At 37.1% G+C, this 16,708-nt stretch overlaps 1 protein-coding gene across 1 annotated transcript in view; it reads left to right on the top strand.

Annotated features, from left to right (window-relative positions):
• STK31 (serine/threonine kinase 31) overlaps window positions 1–16,272 on the top strand; it is an 84,451-nt gene extending 68,179 nt beyond the window's left edge. The window contains exons 18-25 of the mRNA XM_055123946.1: window positions 1,517–1,597; window positions 4,139–4,264; window positions 4,989–5,114; window positions 5,301–5,387; window positions 6,492–6,641; window positions 9,517–9,639; window positions 13,995–14,063; window positions 15,915–16,272. Coding sequence (XP_054979921.1) covers window positions 1,517–1,597; window positions 4,139–4,264; window positions 4,989–5,114; window positions 5,301–5,387; window positions 6,492–6,641; window positions 9,517–9,639; window positions 13,995–14,063; window positions 15,915–16,139 — 987 coding nt within the window. The 3' untranslated portion in view covers window positions 16,140–16,272. The remainder of the gene's footprint in view (window positions 1–1,516; window positions 1,598–4,138; window positions 4,265–4,988; window positions 5,115–5,300; window positions 5,388–6,491; window positions 6,642–9,516; window positions 9,640–13,994; window positions 14,064–15,914) is intronic.
• The last annotated feature ends 436 nt before the right edge of the window (window positions 16,273–16,708 follow it).

Here is a 16,708-nt window from a genome sequence, read left to right as displayed (position 1 = left end):
TTTGATAGCTTTAGGGTATTACAGTAAAAAAGGAAGAAGTGTTTTTGAAAAATACTGTGAAATAATAGTCATTTAAAGTCTTTACTTTTTTTTTGTTTGTTTTGGGGGCATTTGAAGTAGTGGTCAGGGGTTATTTCTGCTCTGCATTTACGAATTACCCCTGGTAGGCTCAGGGAACCATATGAGATGCCAAGGCTTAAACATGGGTCAGCTGTGTGCAAGGCAAATACTGTACTCACTGTACTATCACTCTGGCCCACTAACGTCTGATGTTTTGCTTTTGGCAAATTCATTTGCCTGTATATTTTATTATTCACTTCATGAACCTTGGACTCCAAAATATTAGTCAATGACCTGACAGCTGTTTAGAAGTTTTACTTAGTAAATATGTGATAAGTGGATCCTCAATTTCTACATTTATATAAAGAAGCTTTGGTAAAGTTGTATAAGTTTTCTTTTAAGTCTCTTTGTTTTTTTTCTGTAGCACTGTAGTAGTACTGTCATTCCATTGTTCATCAGTTTACTCAAGCGGGCACCAATAATGTCTCCATTGTGAGACTTCTTAGTGTTTTTGGAGAATATCAAATATGCCATGGGTAGCTTACCGGTTCTGCCATGCGGATGGGATACTCTCAGTAGCTTGCCGGGCTCTCTGAGAAGGATGGAGGAATGGAACCTGGGTCGGCCGCATGAAAGGCAAACGCCCTACCCGCTGTGCTGTCGCTCCAGTCCTATGTTCTCTACCTAAACAAAATGGAGTTATATTAAAATGTTATGGTGTTTTGGGGCCTGAGAGGTAATTACCTTCTGAGGTAATATCAGAAGTAAGTCACATGACTCACCCCAGTTTGAATCACTGGCACCATATATAGATTCCCTGGATGCTACTACTAGGGGATGCTACTAGTACTAGTAGCATACTCTGTATGCTGCTACAGAGCTATTACTAGCCCTTGAGCATGGCTAGTTTTGGTCCAAATGTACCCTGCTTCCCCCCCCCCCATTACTTTTTCTTAATATAAGAAATAACCGGGGGGGGGGAACTGGAGCGATAGCACAGAGGGTAGGGCATTTGTCTTGTACGCAGTCAACCCGGGTTCGATTCCCAGCATTGCATATGGTCCCCCGAGGACCACCAGGAGTAATTCCCGAGTGCCTGAACCAGGAGTAACCCCTGTGCATCGCCCCAAAGAAAGCTACTTCTGAGATTCACATTAGTATATCATCATTTTTTAAATTTCAGTTTGGAAGTGTGGAGTATAAGCAAGATTTTTTTCTTGTGTATATATTCCTTGCTGAAAGTTGATAATTACATTTATTAAGACAGTGACTTAAGTACAAGATAACACTTGGCATTTGATATTTCTTGTAGAAGATAACCAGTGATTATATATCTAAGTAAGTAGATTTTATATAATATATTGGGAAGGTACTGGTATATTACATTTTTATTTGAAGACCAATTTATCTTTATTAATCATACATAGATTTTTAATAAAATGTATTTTAAATGTAGGAAAAGCTGAGCTACTTGGTACAGAAGTGGTTCCCTGAACTGCCTTTGCTTCATCCTGAAATAGGGTTACATAAATACATGGTAAGTTTTGTCTCATTTTAGAATGACTGCTTTGTGGAGAGTATTGAGAATTACACACTTTCTGATTTGAAAATTAAAGTATATTTATTATGGAAGATTGTAAAAACAAATTCCACACTCTCGAGGAGCTGTGAAATTCCCCACACCACAGGGCTTTGTAAGCCCCTTACGCATGTGGGAATTACACGTAAAAGAATGTTCATGGGCTCTCCTGGTGGCTTTCTCTTGCCACCCGAGTTCGGTGCTCTCAAGCTGCTTCTCTGCTCGGGATGGCTGTTGCCTTGGACAGACCAAGGAAGAATGAGGGCCACGCTGGTTGGTGATTAGTTGCCGATTATTCAATCTCTTGTCTCTTCCAGATCTCTCCAACCCTCCTCTCTCTCTCTTTTCTCTCTCTCTATCCCTGTTGCTCTCTCTAACTGTATAATTCTTTCTTCCCGTTGTATCCGTCTCCTCTGTCTCTCTGCTGTCTCTGTTTCAATCAGTCCAATTAATGATCCATTAATCCAACAATCTCCAACCATCAACTCCAACAATCCTCCAACCATCCCCCCTTTCTCCCCTCAGCTGCTCTTTTTTATCCCATCACCACACCTCCCCAACTACGCCTCCCCACAGGAAGCATGATCAAAAATGTTTTTCCAGACTTCTTGACCACCTGCATCCCATGAGGGCAAAACAGTCTTTAGGTGTGTTTCTCCTCTTCTTAGACCTGCAACTTAATTAGCATCTTTAATTCTCCTAATATTTACCATTCTGTATGGACACAGTAATAGATGCTTTTAGGCTGGTAGGATGACTCTCCTGGGGACATCTCACCACAGACTCATACTACAGTAATCAGGCCAGATCAATCATTCCTAACCCCAGCAGGGTCCATATCCAGTTATTGCTTTTGGATCATGACAGAATTTGCCCCTGACCAAGGTCTTAATTTATAGTTAAGCATTAGGGCACTTTGACCAGGCCCATTTCGATGCCAGGGTAGCTCATACCTCACCGCTTGCCCCGGGTCCATCTAGTCACTTGTCAGGAACTCTGCATTTGGAGGATCTAGGAAGTAAGAGCAACTGAGGCTTAAGTCAAGAGAGCAGATTGTCCAGGAGGTAAATTATCTGGAGTCAATCATATTCCAAGCCACAGGCTTGTCTTTTTAACTGACTTCCTATATCCATACAAAAAGCAACTGCTATGAAATAATAACCATGCAGAAGACATTAAGGAGAAGAGAAAGACAATATTTATAAGTCAGAGTCTGATCAGGAGACAAAGATAATTGACAGATTGGGGGGCAGTCAACAAACACAAGCTTCCAGTGGCCAGGGAGGAAGGGCAAACTCTACAGAACATCATGACATGAATCATGTTTTATGGATGGTTTAATGACACTAAGGTGTTTAAATGTGCTGATGTATACTTAGGAAAACTCTAAGTTGATCATTTATATGGATTACTTAAGTATATTGGCAGTACTTTAAAAAATGGCTCAGAAAACAATTCAGTGACCTGTCTTACTGAAACTAAACTATACCACAATAAAACTTGGCATGTGGCCAGGGATTGTTCTCAAAGGCTTGGAGGGTATTCAGTTCTCTGAGGCACTTGGGACCCCTGAAGCATTCCCCTGCCACCACTTGGTGGCCCTGAGCATCACCTCCACAAAAAATTTAGCTGCATTTAAATTCTTGGTAGTTTTATTTTATTGGATAAAAATGATCCCTGTTAATCATAATTAATGGAATTTAAAATTTAAAAATCCATTTTAGGGCCAGAGAGATAGCACAGTGGGTTAGGTGCTTGCCTTGCATGTGGCTGCTCTGGGTTTGATCCCCAGCAACCCCTAAGGTTCCTTAGGGCCCCACTAGAAGTGATCTCTGAGCACAGAGCGTGGAGTAAGCCCTGAGCAATGCTAGATGTGGCTCCCCTAAAGAAAAAGTCATTTCATTTACTTACTGTTTTATTGGGGGTGGGTCAAACCTGGATGTGTTCAAAGCTTACTCCTGGTTCTGCACTCAGAGTTCATTTCTGGAGGGACTTGGGAGACCCTGTGGAATGCTGGGGATCAAACCTGGATTGGCCTCATGCAAGGCAAGCATTCTGCCTGCTGTATTATTGATTTGGCTCTGAAAAAGTAATTTTAAAATACAAATTCCACTTTAAATAGAGGAAGAGATGTAAAATAACTACTTAATAGTCACAGTTTATTTCCATTCTAGTCTTTTTATTTGTCATTATTTTTATAAATTTAGGTAATACACAGTGTTTCAAGTAAACAAGAGTTTCTTAGAAATGTATCTAGTTAATCTTAGTCATCTTTAGAATATGTTTTAGAATTTATAGCGGTTATTAAATGTATGTTGACTATACTTTTGGGAGAATAAGAGTAAAATGGAAACTTTAAATGTTTCTGTTTTTATTGATTTCTCTGATTGGGTTGATTGTATATATCCAATTCATTTAACAGCATGTTAACCAATTACGTTGAATTAGGAATAATAGGATTGTTTGGATTATTCAACTATAACCAAAATTTTCCCCTAGAACTCTAGTGGTCTTCTTACTATGAGCTTGGAACGGGATCTTCTTGATTCTGAACCCATGAAGGAACTTAGCAGCAAGCGTCCTTTAATATGTTCTGAGGTCAATGGGCAGACAGTTCTTTTAAAGGTAAGTTTGAGAATTGGTAGAATTACCTTCTAAATTACCTTCTAGGACTATGAAGAATCATTGTTTCTAAATGAGGTCATTGGCATGATGGCTGTGTTTCCAATTTGCTTTCCAGCATATCTAAGTTTTGTATTTTTGTTTGTTTTTGGGTCACACTCCTGTGTGCTCAGGGCTTACTCCTAGTTCTGCACTCAGAGATCACTCTTGGTGGGGCTTGGAGGACTATATGGGGTACCAGGGATGGAACCTGGGTCAGCCTTGCACCTTACTTGCTGTATTATTACTTCAGTCTTACCTATATTAAGCTTTCAAGATTTCCCTCCCTAAATAAAGGTCACTAATATGGTAAACTTTGCTTTCTGGGGGTTAATCTATATTACCTTCTTTTCAATAATCTTCTAAAGTTACTATTTTCATTTCTTTTTTTGAAATTTCACTGTGTTTCCAGTAGTTTCCTGTTCTTTGATTTTCAAAAAAAATTGGTCTGGGAAGCTATTAATTATGGCAACAGGATCATTATTTTTGCTATCGTGGCTGCATGTTCTAGAAAGTGTAGTAAGCCACAGGTAAAATTGTTCTTTATTTCCTAAGTTATAGCATCAAAAGCAGATGATTCTTATATAAATGAAAGATATAATTTACTTGTAAAATAGTTAAGTTGGAATGGTATATACTAGAGTGGGATTTTCAGTATTGGAATTATCAATGGCTCTTTCGGTACCAGGGCTACTCTGTGGATGTCAACACAGAAGCCAGTGTGATTCAGAGAGCAGCTGCCTATCACCGAGCTTGCAGAGAAGCCAAAGGAGAGTCTGGGTTATTGCCCTTAATATTCCTGTTTTTATGTAAGGTAAAATTCTTACTATAATCTTTTGCAGGACACATTTTGCTTAATGTAAGTTTCAGTTCCAAGTTTTAGAGAGGCTATTTAGTTCCTTTCAACATAAAGCAAAAGTTTGCTGGTACAATCAGTGTATATTATATTAATACATTGAGAATTTTTACTTTGAGGCTCATTCTATGTTTTGCTTCTTAGTCAGATCCTGTGGCTTATCTGATGGTCCCATACTATCCTAGAGCAAACCTTAGTGTTGTTCAAGCTAGTAAACCTTTAACTTCAGAGGTGAGTAAATATCACCCCTCATTTTTATATGTAAAATAAGAAAGTAATCCCTAATATTTGTTGAGCACATGGTGCATATGCTGTATAACAGTGTTCCTCAACCTTTTTCTGACTGTGCCCCCCACAGCATCTGACCTTGTTTGCTTCTTGTGTCCACCTGTTCTGATTACTCCCCTACTTTGTATTTGACCCTCCTTTATGCAATTTGGAGTATCCTGGGGGTCCAGAGTGGGGACAGTGTCTTCTGGTTGTGGAGTACTGCTATATACAATGTTGATAATATTTTGATTGTCACATTAACCCTGTCATATGAGTTACTACATTGTTTACAACTGATAAAAATGAAGTTCAAAGATACTAAGTCACTTGCATAGTCACCTAAGTTGGAACTTGAAATTATTTTGATATCAAGGGCCATGTTTGTAACTGTTGATCCGTGCTGTATATAAATTGTGTGATACAGTGCTTGCGACAACTTTAGTTTCTATCATAGACTTATTTTAGTAATAACAATAAAAGATAACCTGATTTTTCCTACCCATTAATCTTACTCCTTTCTTTTGTTGGTTGGTTTTACTTTTGGGGCAACACCTGGTGGTGCTTGAGGAACCGTGTAGTGTCTGGGATTAAATTTAGGCATCCTGCATGCAGACCATGCACACTTCAGCCATTTGAGCTGTCTCCTCAGACCCATTGTCCTTTTCCAAATGCTTTATTGAACTATTTACTTTTTGCTATAATTTTTGGGTGAAGGTCTCCCAAGAGATGTTCATCAGACCCAGGGACCACTCCTGGTAACACTCAGTCAAAAGGTCAGTGGTTCAGTGAAAAGATCCAAGGATGCGTTGCTTCTTGGGACTGTGGTGCCAGGGACCATCTGGTTAACCCTGGCCATGCTTGGGGGCATCTGGGACTGACATTCAGGGGTGGCTTTGTGGACCAGGAGACTAAGTTGGTGTAAGGCTTGCACCCTAACCTCTGTACTATCTCTCTGGTCTAATGTTGTATTTCTAAAGGTTCATTTGGAGGAAGATTTATTTATGTTTGGAAAGGCTTTTTAAATTTGTTTGTCTTATAACTTTTTTTGTGCATAATTATCTACAGGAAGTTTTAAAGGTCATGAAAGGTGTAGCCCAGGGGCTGCATACATTGCATAAGGCTGATATAATTCATGGATCACTTCATCAGAACAATGTATTTGTCTTAAACCGTGAACAAGGAATTGTTGGAGATTTTGACTTCACCAAATCTGTGGTAAAATATTGTGATTTAACGAATTGGTTGTAGACTTCATATGTATTATTAGGTAGCAAGTTTAGCACCTTTATGTTACATTTATGAGATCTTTCCCTCAGTTAAGGTGGGTCATGTAGTAAGCAGTTTTCTACTATTAACTAGGTACTGGAACTAGGATTATTAAATTTGTCCATTTTATTTTTTAATCAGAACTCTTAACGATCTTATAATCAATGACATTGACAGCATTGGTACTTATTTTAATAACATCAAAAATATTTAATTGCTAGTAACTAAGCAAAAAAAATACCAGATGGCTGTCTCCTACTCTACTTCTATTTGGATTTTCCCACGATAGATTAAATTTTGATGTGTATATATATGTTACTGGTCACTGTCACTGTCATCCCGTTGCTCATCAATTTGTTCGAGCGGGCACCAGTAACGTCTCTCATTGTGAGACTTATTGTTACTGTTTTTGGCATATCGGATACACCACGGGTAGCTTGCCAGGCTCTGCCGTGCGGGCGCGATCCTTTCAGTAGCTTGCCGGGCTCTCCGAGAGGGGCAGAGGATTCGAACACGGGTTGACCGCATGAAAGGCGAATGAACGCCTTACTGCTGTGCTATTGCTCCAGTCCCGTATGTTACTGGTATTTTGATAATTGGTCTTATTTTGAAACTAGGAGAATTTGAACTTTTTCATTTAGTTTCAGTGCTAATTCTACTAATTTGTTAGTTTTGGTCCTTGTTACCTCAGAATAGGAATAGCGAGCAATGCATTAAGAACATATTATGATCTTTTATTTCTTATTTGGTAGACATGTTAGTCTTAGAACATATACTAGTTATACAATATATACTGGCGTATTCAATATGCCAAAAACAGTAACAAGTCTCACAATGGAGACGTTACTGGTGCCCGCTCAAGCAAATCGATGAACAACGGGATGACAGTGCTGTAGTGCTGCATACTAGTTGTGAATACAAGAGATCATTTCTTTCTTAAAGCCTATATTACATATAAAATTTATGCAGTTTCAGTAATAGTTCTTAATATATTCATAAAGTTGTATGTTATTTACCGCTAATTCTAGGGCATTTTATTATTCCTCCTCCAACCAAAAGAAAATCATAGTGATTTTCAGTTACTGTGCATTTTCTCTGTATTTAATCCCTTGGGAACACTAATCTACTTCTCTGTAAATTTGTCTATTCTGAACATTTTTTTGTAAATTGGTTAATGTATTATGTGTTCTTTGTATGATGGGCTTATTTTATGTAGCATAATGTCTTCTGGGTTCATCCATATTCTAGAGTACATCTGTATTTAATGACCAAATAATACTTCATTTGGGCAAACCGCTTTTACTTTTATCAGTTAATAGGCATTTGAGTTGCTACTTTTTGACCGTTTTGAATAATGAGTAATAGTGTGAAAGTTTTTCTGTTGACATATATTTCTCTTGGGACTAGGATTTTGGTAGGTTTGGTAGATATATGGTAACTTTAAATTTTGAGTAACAGATGTATTTTCTAGAGTGGCTGCATTGTTTTGCATTGTTTTGCATTGTTACTTTCTCCTTAACTCTATAAGGATTCCAGTCTCTCCATGATTGTCAACATTTATTGTCTTAACTTCTTTTTTGAAAAGCACTTTAACCCTATATTATCTCTCTGACTCCATGTTGTTATTCAGAACTCCTAAGATGGAGATGATATATTTCTAACCAGTTCTCAGGTGATGGTGTGACTGTTTTTTGGGCAATACTTAAGTAGTAATATATCCTAGGCATTGTGCCAGTTATGTATATATTTACAGTAATCTATAAGGTAGATTATCGTATTTTTCAGATAAATTTAAGTCTTTTTTTTTTTTGGGTCACACCTGGCAATGCACAGGGGTTACTCCTGACTCTGCACTCAGGAATCACTCCTGGTGGTGCTTAGGGAACCATATGGGATGCTGAGAATTGAACCCGGGTTGGCTGTGTGCAGAGCAGATGCTTTGCCCTGCATGCTGTCCTAAATTTAAGTCTTAACAAGGTCATATAACATATAAGTCAGGGAGTAAAATTGTAGTCAAGATCTCTATGAATTCCTGTCAGTGGTCGTCCTTTAAGAGTGATAAGTGTAATACTTAGAAAATGTTCAGTGTAGAAGGCAATCACTTGTAGACTTTCAGTTTTTAAGTCATTTATGACTTTCAAAAAATAACACAGTTCTTATTCTTTTGAATTTAGTACTTTTAAAAAATTTTATTCTGAAATGATCCATACCATTCCAAGATACCACTTAGTGAATACCTTTGCCTTTTACTTGAAATGTTCTGTATCCTGAGACCTTCACCGTTGCCCCATACACTCAAAATCAAACTCCTAATCCACTTCAGAGAAAATTTCAAACAGTCTGTTCTGAATGAGAGTGCCCTATACTCCAGGATAAAGTCACACTTCATGTTGAATCCTAGAGCCACCTGCTTCCTCTTCTTCATTGCAGTTGAGCTGACATGGTGCCAGGTTCTGTGGGTCAGTATCCCTCTGAAATGAGCATCACTTCTTCACTCTATCCCTGACTTTCATATCCCAGCCATCACCAGCCCTATAGTCTTACATCCCTGTTAAATGTATTTTTTAAAAAGTACCAAATGTTCAATTAGTGGCTCTGAGATTTTCATCTTTTTTGGTCTACAAAGTGAAATGTAAATTTTAGGATAAATCTTGCCAAGCATTTTATAATTCTTAAAGAATTTCATGATAAGATAAATTAGGCAAAAATAATTGAAAGTAAAATATTTGAAAGGATTTTTTGTGTGTTTTGACTAAATTCAGAAACTCAGGAAGCTCTCTCAACTGTATTGTCTCTAAAATGATTTAATTCATTGATTTTATAGAGTCAGCGAGCCTCAGTGAACATGATGGTTGGTGAATTGAGCTTGCTTCCACCTGAATTAAAAATTGGAAAATCTGCTTCTCCGAGTTCTGACTTGTATGCTTATGGCTGCCTTTTATTATGGGTACGTTATTTTTTTATTAAAAATAAATGAAAATTATATATACTATAATTATACATGAAATGTATAGACACTTATACATTTTGGTGTGTAAAGTTATGGCATTTGTAGTGTTTTTTACATTATTCTGAATAAAAAAGCAATGGCAGACTTTTAGTATATTTTCCTTTTAAGTTTTTTTGTGGGAGCTTCAAAGTACCTAGAGGTGTTTGGGGGCCTCCAGGGGCTTCTGGGGCTACACTCTGCAATGGTAAAGGCTGAAAAAACTATTAGAACATGTGGTCCTGGTGAGTGAACCTGGCATCACTGCTTACAAGACAAATGCCTTAAACTCTGTAGAATCTCCCCTATGATCTCTCCTGGTGGTGCTTGAAGAACCATCTGGTGCCATGGATCAAACCCAGGCTTTGTACATGCATAGAATGTATATTAGGCCACTGAGGTCTCTCTTTGACCCTTCCTTTTTTTTTTTTTTAAAGAAATATTTTATTGAACCACCGTGAAAACAAGAAAAAAAATACAAAGCTTTCAGGTTTAAGTCACAGTCAAATACTGATTAAACCACCATCCCTTCACCAGTGCACCCGTTCCACCACCAAGAACCCCAATACACACCCCTCCCACCCCACCCCCCATCTAAGTACCTAATGATATTCCCATTATTCTCTCTATATATTGAGTACATTTCATATTTCCATACAGAACTCACTATTGTTGATTGGAAATTTTCCCCAACAATCAGGCCTGCTGAATAAGCATCATCTAATAATTTCTCTTCCTTGGTAAAAGTGAAGACTTTGAGTCCGCGCGGCCGCGCGGTTTTGGGTTTCTAATATTTTAGCTCAGTTCACAGTCAAAATGCATGGCTGCAAGAATCTGCTCTGGTGCCAAAATGGGTTAGGAGACCTCAGGATCACAGTCAGTAGGCGCGGAGGCTCTGCTTCTCGTGCCGCGGCTCTTGGTTCATCTCTGGGCGGAAGGCGCGCCGGGAACACCTCCCCTCCCAAGATCACCTACAGGCTACGTCACTAAAGAGAGTCCTACCTCCTGGTGGAGGGGTCTTAGAGGGTGGCTCTCGCCGCGTGGCTGCTGCCGCTGCCGCCATTTTCGCTCAGAAAGATGTGACCCTTCCTTTTAAAATAAAATTTCTGTCAAATTTCTGATGTTCTTACCACCATTTTGCACATTTTTTTCAAGTTGACTGGATGTGTTTTTGCATATCATACTTTTTATTTGTGGGAGGGGCAGGAGGGGTGTTTGGGCCACAAATGGGAGTGCTCAGGGCTTACTCCTTACTCTGTGTTCAGAAACCACTCCTGGTGGTACTGGGGATTTGAATTAGGATTGGCTGAGTGCAGAGAACGCCTTACTTCCTGTACTGTCTTTATCTCAAGATTAACAGTGAAGATGATTTGTTTCCTACTGAGTCAGAAACAGTTCATGTGTATGAGGAAAATAAGTGTGTATAAGCTGTGAGTAGATTTTCCAGCTTTTAGCTTAAACTAGTCATTTTAATCCATGTTTTAAACCCATTCTTTTGTGAAGTATGAAATGTTAACCAGGGAGAAACACTCTTACTACTACTACTACTTCTACTACTTAATATTATACTGGAGGTACTAGCTCAGGGGTCAGTGAAATTTTCTATAATATACCAGATAATATTTTAGTTTTTGTGTGTTATGTGATCTTTAATAGAAGGCATACATATACAGTACACAAATTAACTTGTTTTTTTTTTTCTTCTGCTTTTTGGGTCATACCCAGCGATGCGTAGGGGTTACTCCTGGCTCATGCACTCAGGAATTATTCCTGGCAGCGCTCAGGGAACCATATGGGATGCTGGGAATTGAACCTGGGTCGGCCGCGTGCAAGGCAAATGCCTGGTACCCACTGTGCTATCGCTCCAGCCCCTACAGTACACAAATTAATGAAAATTTACGAACTTTGGATTAAATTTTATCAAATTTTCATTTGTCACCAAATAGTAATTTGAAATTGTCTTTTAATCATTGTGAAAAACATTCTTTAAGGCTATACAAAAATAAGCAGTAAAAATATTGATGTATAAATCATAGTTTGCTCATTTGGTATAAGAAGACAAAAACATAAAAGATGTACAGCTTGTACACAAAAAAGTAAAGTTGTCTATGAACAGACATAGATGATTATGCACAAAATCATTAGGAAGATGTGTACGCTAATGGAGTTAAAATAAGTTTAATATTATAGGATAAAAAGTCACTGTAATTGTTTTTTTAATATACTAGCAACAAATAATAGGAAGTACAGATAAGTCATTTATAAAAGCATCAAAACAAGGGATTTTTAGGAATAAATTTAACAAAATATACACTAAAAAACACAAAGTTTTATTTCCTGAGATAAATTAAAAAGAAACTTAAGTAGAGTTCAGGATTAGAATATTTGATGTTTTATGCATATACATTATCAAAGTGGTCCTACAGATTCACTGTGTTATTTAAAAAAATGTTTATACCTCTAAAATTTTTTTGGCAGAAAATAGATTCTGTAATTTGTGTGATAATTCTTAGGATCGGGGAAAACAAAAAATGGAAAAGTAACAAAATTGGAGAGCTTATGCTACTTGATTTTTAGACAATAAAATTATAGTAGATTAATATACTTTGATGGTGTAAGATTAGATACACATCTAGATGAAACAGAATTTAGACTGTTAAACCCACTCATATATTTAAACCCACTCATATATGGTGAAATGCTTTTTGAGGGAATTTTAAGTATGGAAGAGGATAGTTTTCCTATTGATAGTGTTACAGTTGGGTATTTGTATTTTAAAAATATAAAAGCAAAAATAGACATGGGTAAATGGAAAAGAATGGAAAGCTCAGAAACAAGTACACTCATAACGATAGTACATTTAGGAGCTAATTTAACACGAGGATAGTAAATTCAAGAGCTAATTTAACAAATAACAAAATTGCCAAAAACATGTAATGGAGAAATCTCTTTTAAGAAATAGTATTGGGAGAAGTGGCTAGCCAAACTCACAATAATGAAACTGGACTATTATTTTAGAGCAAAGCACTAATTTTAACTAAAAAAATGAATAAAAAAATTAAGGTTTTACAATGTAAAATGTAAGCAAAAACATTGGCCATACACTTCACAGTATTGACTTCTGTGATGTCTTAAAAGACCAGAGAAACAAAATGAAATGTAAAGAGATTACTACGTAAAGACAAAATAGTGAAAAAAACTATCATTAAAATGAAAAGATTTTCTAATAAATGGGAGAAAATATTTACACATTCTACGTCCAACAAGAGGCTCATATCCAAGTAAAAAAACGGCTTCATGTAACTGAACATATTTTGAATTAACTCCCTCAGTAAACGGGCTGAAGACTCAAATAGACACACATTTTCTAAGAAGATGTACAGCTGGTCATAGATGTGTGGTTATCATTTACCAGGGAAATACAATAATGATATATCACTCATGTCTGAGAGAATAGCCCATATACTGTACCAAAACAGCCAGAAACAGAGTGTTGACAATGGTATTGCAATAAAGAATGTTGATACTTTATTACTGTATTGTGAAATACATGTAATGCATGCAATACATACAATGTATAATGTAAACCAGTTTGATGTGTTTGGAAAACAGTATGGAGATTTCTGAAAATATTAAAAATAGGTATGCTATGTGTTCCAGCAGTTCTGTTCCTGGTTACTTAACTAACTGAAGAATATAAAAATACTAACTTGAAGGGATAGTTGTATTCCCATATTTATTGCAGTTATATTTAAATTATATGGAAAAGGTACAGAAACAGATCAAGTGTTTAGAAACTGATGAGTGAATAAAAGTATTGCATTTGTACACAGTGCAGTATTGTTGAGCTCGAAGATAGTATCTTGCCACTCACTTGTGACAATATGGATAGACCAGGATGCAGGTGTGCTAACCAAAATAATGAGGAAAAGACAACATAGAGTGCAGAAACAGATCCATGGGTATACATCCATATTTGGGTCTACATCCATCAAAGAAGGTTTTGCACTGCAAAGGAAATTTTGGTCAGAATAAAAAGATACCCAACAGACTGGGAGAGGATTTCTGCCTACCACTCATCTGAGCATGGATATCCTATATTCTATAATATATTCTATATATTTAAGACATAGAAATCAATTTTGTTTCAGTCATTAACTATGATTTAGAAACTTGTGATGAGAAGTTATTTTATCTGTCATAATCTGAATTTTTTAAAAATAAACTCTTTCTCAAAATTTGAACAGAGTTCTAGATTTGATTCTGGCATGGGATTAGTATCTAGATAGGAAATTTATTTTCATTTTCTTTAACAGCTTTCTGTGAAAAGTCAGGAATTTGAGACAACTGAAGATGGAATACCTAAAGTGGATCACTTTCATTTGGTATGTGAGCTTTTGTTATTTTGTTGATTGCAAATGATCAATATTTTGATGATATATAGGTGTGTAGCAACAATGTATAATATTTGTAGTTATCCTCTATTATTTCTAAGAATAAAAATTAGCTTTTACAGTATTGCAAATTCCAAGTCTCCTAGTTATACTATCATGAATTATTACCAGAGAATACTGCTTTTTTTCATATGTTTGTCACACATATAAACAATTTCATAATTAAGAAGTCTTTTCTATATCTTTTAGAATCTTATATTAAAATTAATGTTTTGTTTTTTAAAAAAGTGACAAAGCTGTCTTTTAAAATATTTTTTGTCTATTTTTGGGGGGAGGGAGGGGGCAACTACACAAGCGGTGCTCAGGGCTTACTCTTAGCTCTATTCAGGGATCACTTTTGGTGGGCCTGGGGGACCTTAAGGGATACCAAGGATTGAACCCCAGTTGGCTGTGTGCAAGGCAATGCACTACCACTGTACTATATTGTTCTGGTCCCTACAAAGCTATCTTTTGAAAATAATTTATGTCATATGTGTTTCTTTGCTGTTTGTATGTAGTTAGCCTACATACTTTGGATACCAAATTCATAATAAGAATTGAAGTGGGTGCTATGTTTATGGGGGTTACAGTATTGAAGAAGTGAATAAATTAGAATTGTGGACAGATAAACAGCCAGATATACTAAGAAAGTACTTGGAAGAAGCTAATAAAAAATTTAATGTACCATTATTTACAGTATTGATAATAGTTGGATTTCATGCATAAAACGTTGTATCAAGACACTTATCCTGCATGTCCAGAGGGACTTTCCTGCCCCAACTTTCCCTATAGTGATATTCTTACTGAAGACCAGTTCTCAATTTTTATTTCCTTGGGGTATTGTTTTTTACTATGTTTTTATTTTTAAATATCCCATATATAAGGGAGATCATTCTGTATCTGTCTCTCTTGTTCTAACTGCTCATCTCTGGCCCTAACTGCAGCTTTTGATCTCTTTTGAAATTTATGGGTCTCTGGAATAAGGCCAATAAGTGAGCTTATATAGCTGAGCTGGAGGTGGTTTGTGGGTGTGTCTCCCACATACCTAACTTTTGGCCATTTAATTTCTTGATAAACTTGGCCCCAAGTTGTTGGGGTCTTGCCAAAGGCACAGCAGCAATTTTGGGGTATCTGGAAGTCTGAAGGCACCATCAGGCTGCTGATGCATTCACCCCACAGGTACAGGTTGACCTGTTGGTGGCACCATACCCCATGGTATTTTTTAAAATATGGTTTTGATATCACATACAGAAGCAATTGACTGGATAAAGGAGGTTATTTTTTCAGACAGGAATTTCAGTTCAGAGTTTGTTTTGTATAGTGTCAGATTTTGATGAGTGCCCTAAAAAATGGCTATTGGGGAAATTTGACTCATTTTTGAGATATTTCAGCTGTGATTAATTTAAAATTTCTGCATTCTATTATTGGTGTGTGTGTGTGTGTGTGTGTGTGTGTGTGTGTGCATGCGTGCGCGTGTGCATTCAGGGCTTACTCCTGTCTCTGCTGATAAATCATGCTTGGCAGGCTTGGAAGATCATATGTAGTACTGGGAATTGAACCTGTGTCAGCCTCATGCAAGGCAAACACCTTAACTCTGTTACTTCTCTGGCCCCCAGTGTTGTTATTTTTTATTGGGATAGTCTCATTGCAATAAAAATTGACTTGAATATTTAGACATCTACATAGAAAATACTTTATTCTCTATCACTGTTTTTGAATTGCATTCTTTTTTATGGTTTTGCCATTTTTAAAGATTGTTTTTATTTTATTTTTTAATTTCATAACATCTCCTTTTGCTTACAGGATGATAATCTCAAATCCCTCCTCTATAGCTTGATCTATTGTAGAAGTTCAATGACTGCTGATCAAGTTTTGAATGCTGAATATTTCTTGCTACCTAAGGGAAAGTCAATTGAAAGCCCAGAAAAAGACATAGTATATATCCAAAATAAAGAGAAAGAATTTAAGATGGAGAACTTGGATAAATGTAAGGAAAAAACAAGAAATGGTGAAGCCAACTTTGATTGAGACATTCATTTTATTTTGTTGCTGCAGATGTTTCTCTGATAGAATATTGTTTAGTTTGGTTAAATAAATAGAAAAAACAGTATCTTGGAGCTAGTTGTGTTCTGTCTTTGGTATTGAAGTTGTAAAAAATAAAATCTTGGCTGTGCAAAAACATTGTTTCAAAATTTCATTTACTTGAACTTGTTAATGGAGGATTTTCTTTTCTTTCTTTTTTTTTTGCTTTTTGGGTCACACCCAGCAATGCTCAGGGGTTACTCCTGGCTTTGCACTCAGGAATTACTCCTGGCAGTGCTTGGGGGACCATATGGGATGCCGGGGATCGAACCCGGGTCGGCTGCGTGCAAGGCAAACGCCTTACCCACTGTGCTATCGCTCCGGCCCCTTTTTTTGTCTTTGCTTTTCGTTTCACACCCAGTGGTGCTCAGGGGTTACTCCTGGCTCTGCACTCAGGAATTACTCCTGGTGGTGCTCAGGGGCCCATATGGGATGCTGGGAATTGAACCTGGGTCAGCTGCGTGCAAGGCAGACACTCTACCCGCTGTGCTATCGCTCCAGCCCCATAATTTTAT

Source organism: Sorex araneus, chromosome 1 (assembly GCF_027595985.1).
Source record: "Sorex araneus isolate mSorAra2 chromosome 1, mSorAra2.pri, whole genome shotgun sequence".
In the NCBI taxonomy this organism is placed as follows: domain Eukaryota; kingdom Metazoa; phylum Chordata; class Mammalia; order Eulipotyphla; family Soricidae; genus Sorex; species Sorex araneus.
This window is presented reverse-complemented; position numbering and strand designations above follow the sequence as displayed.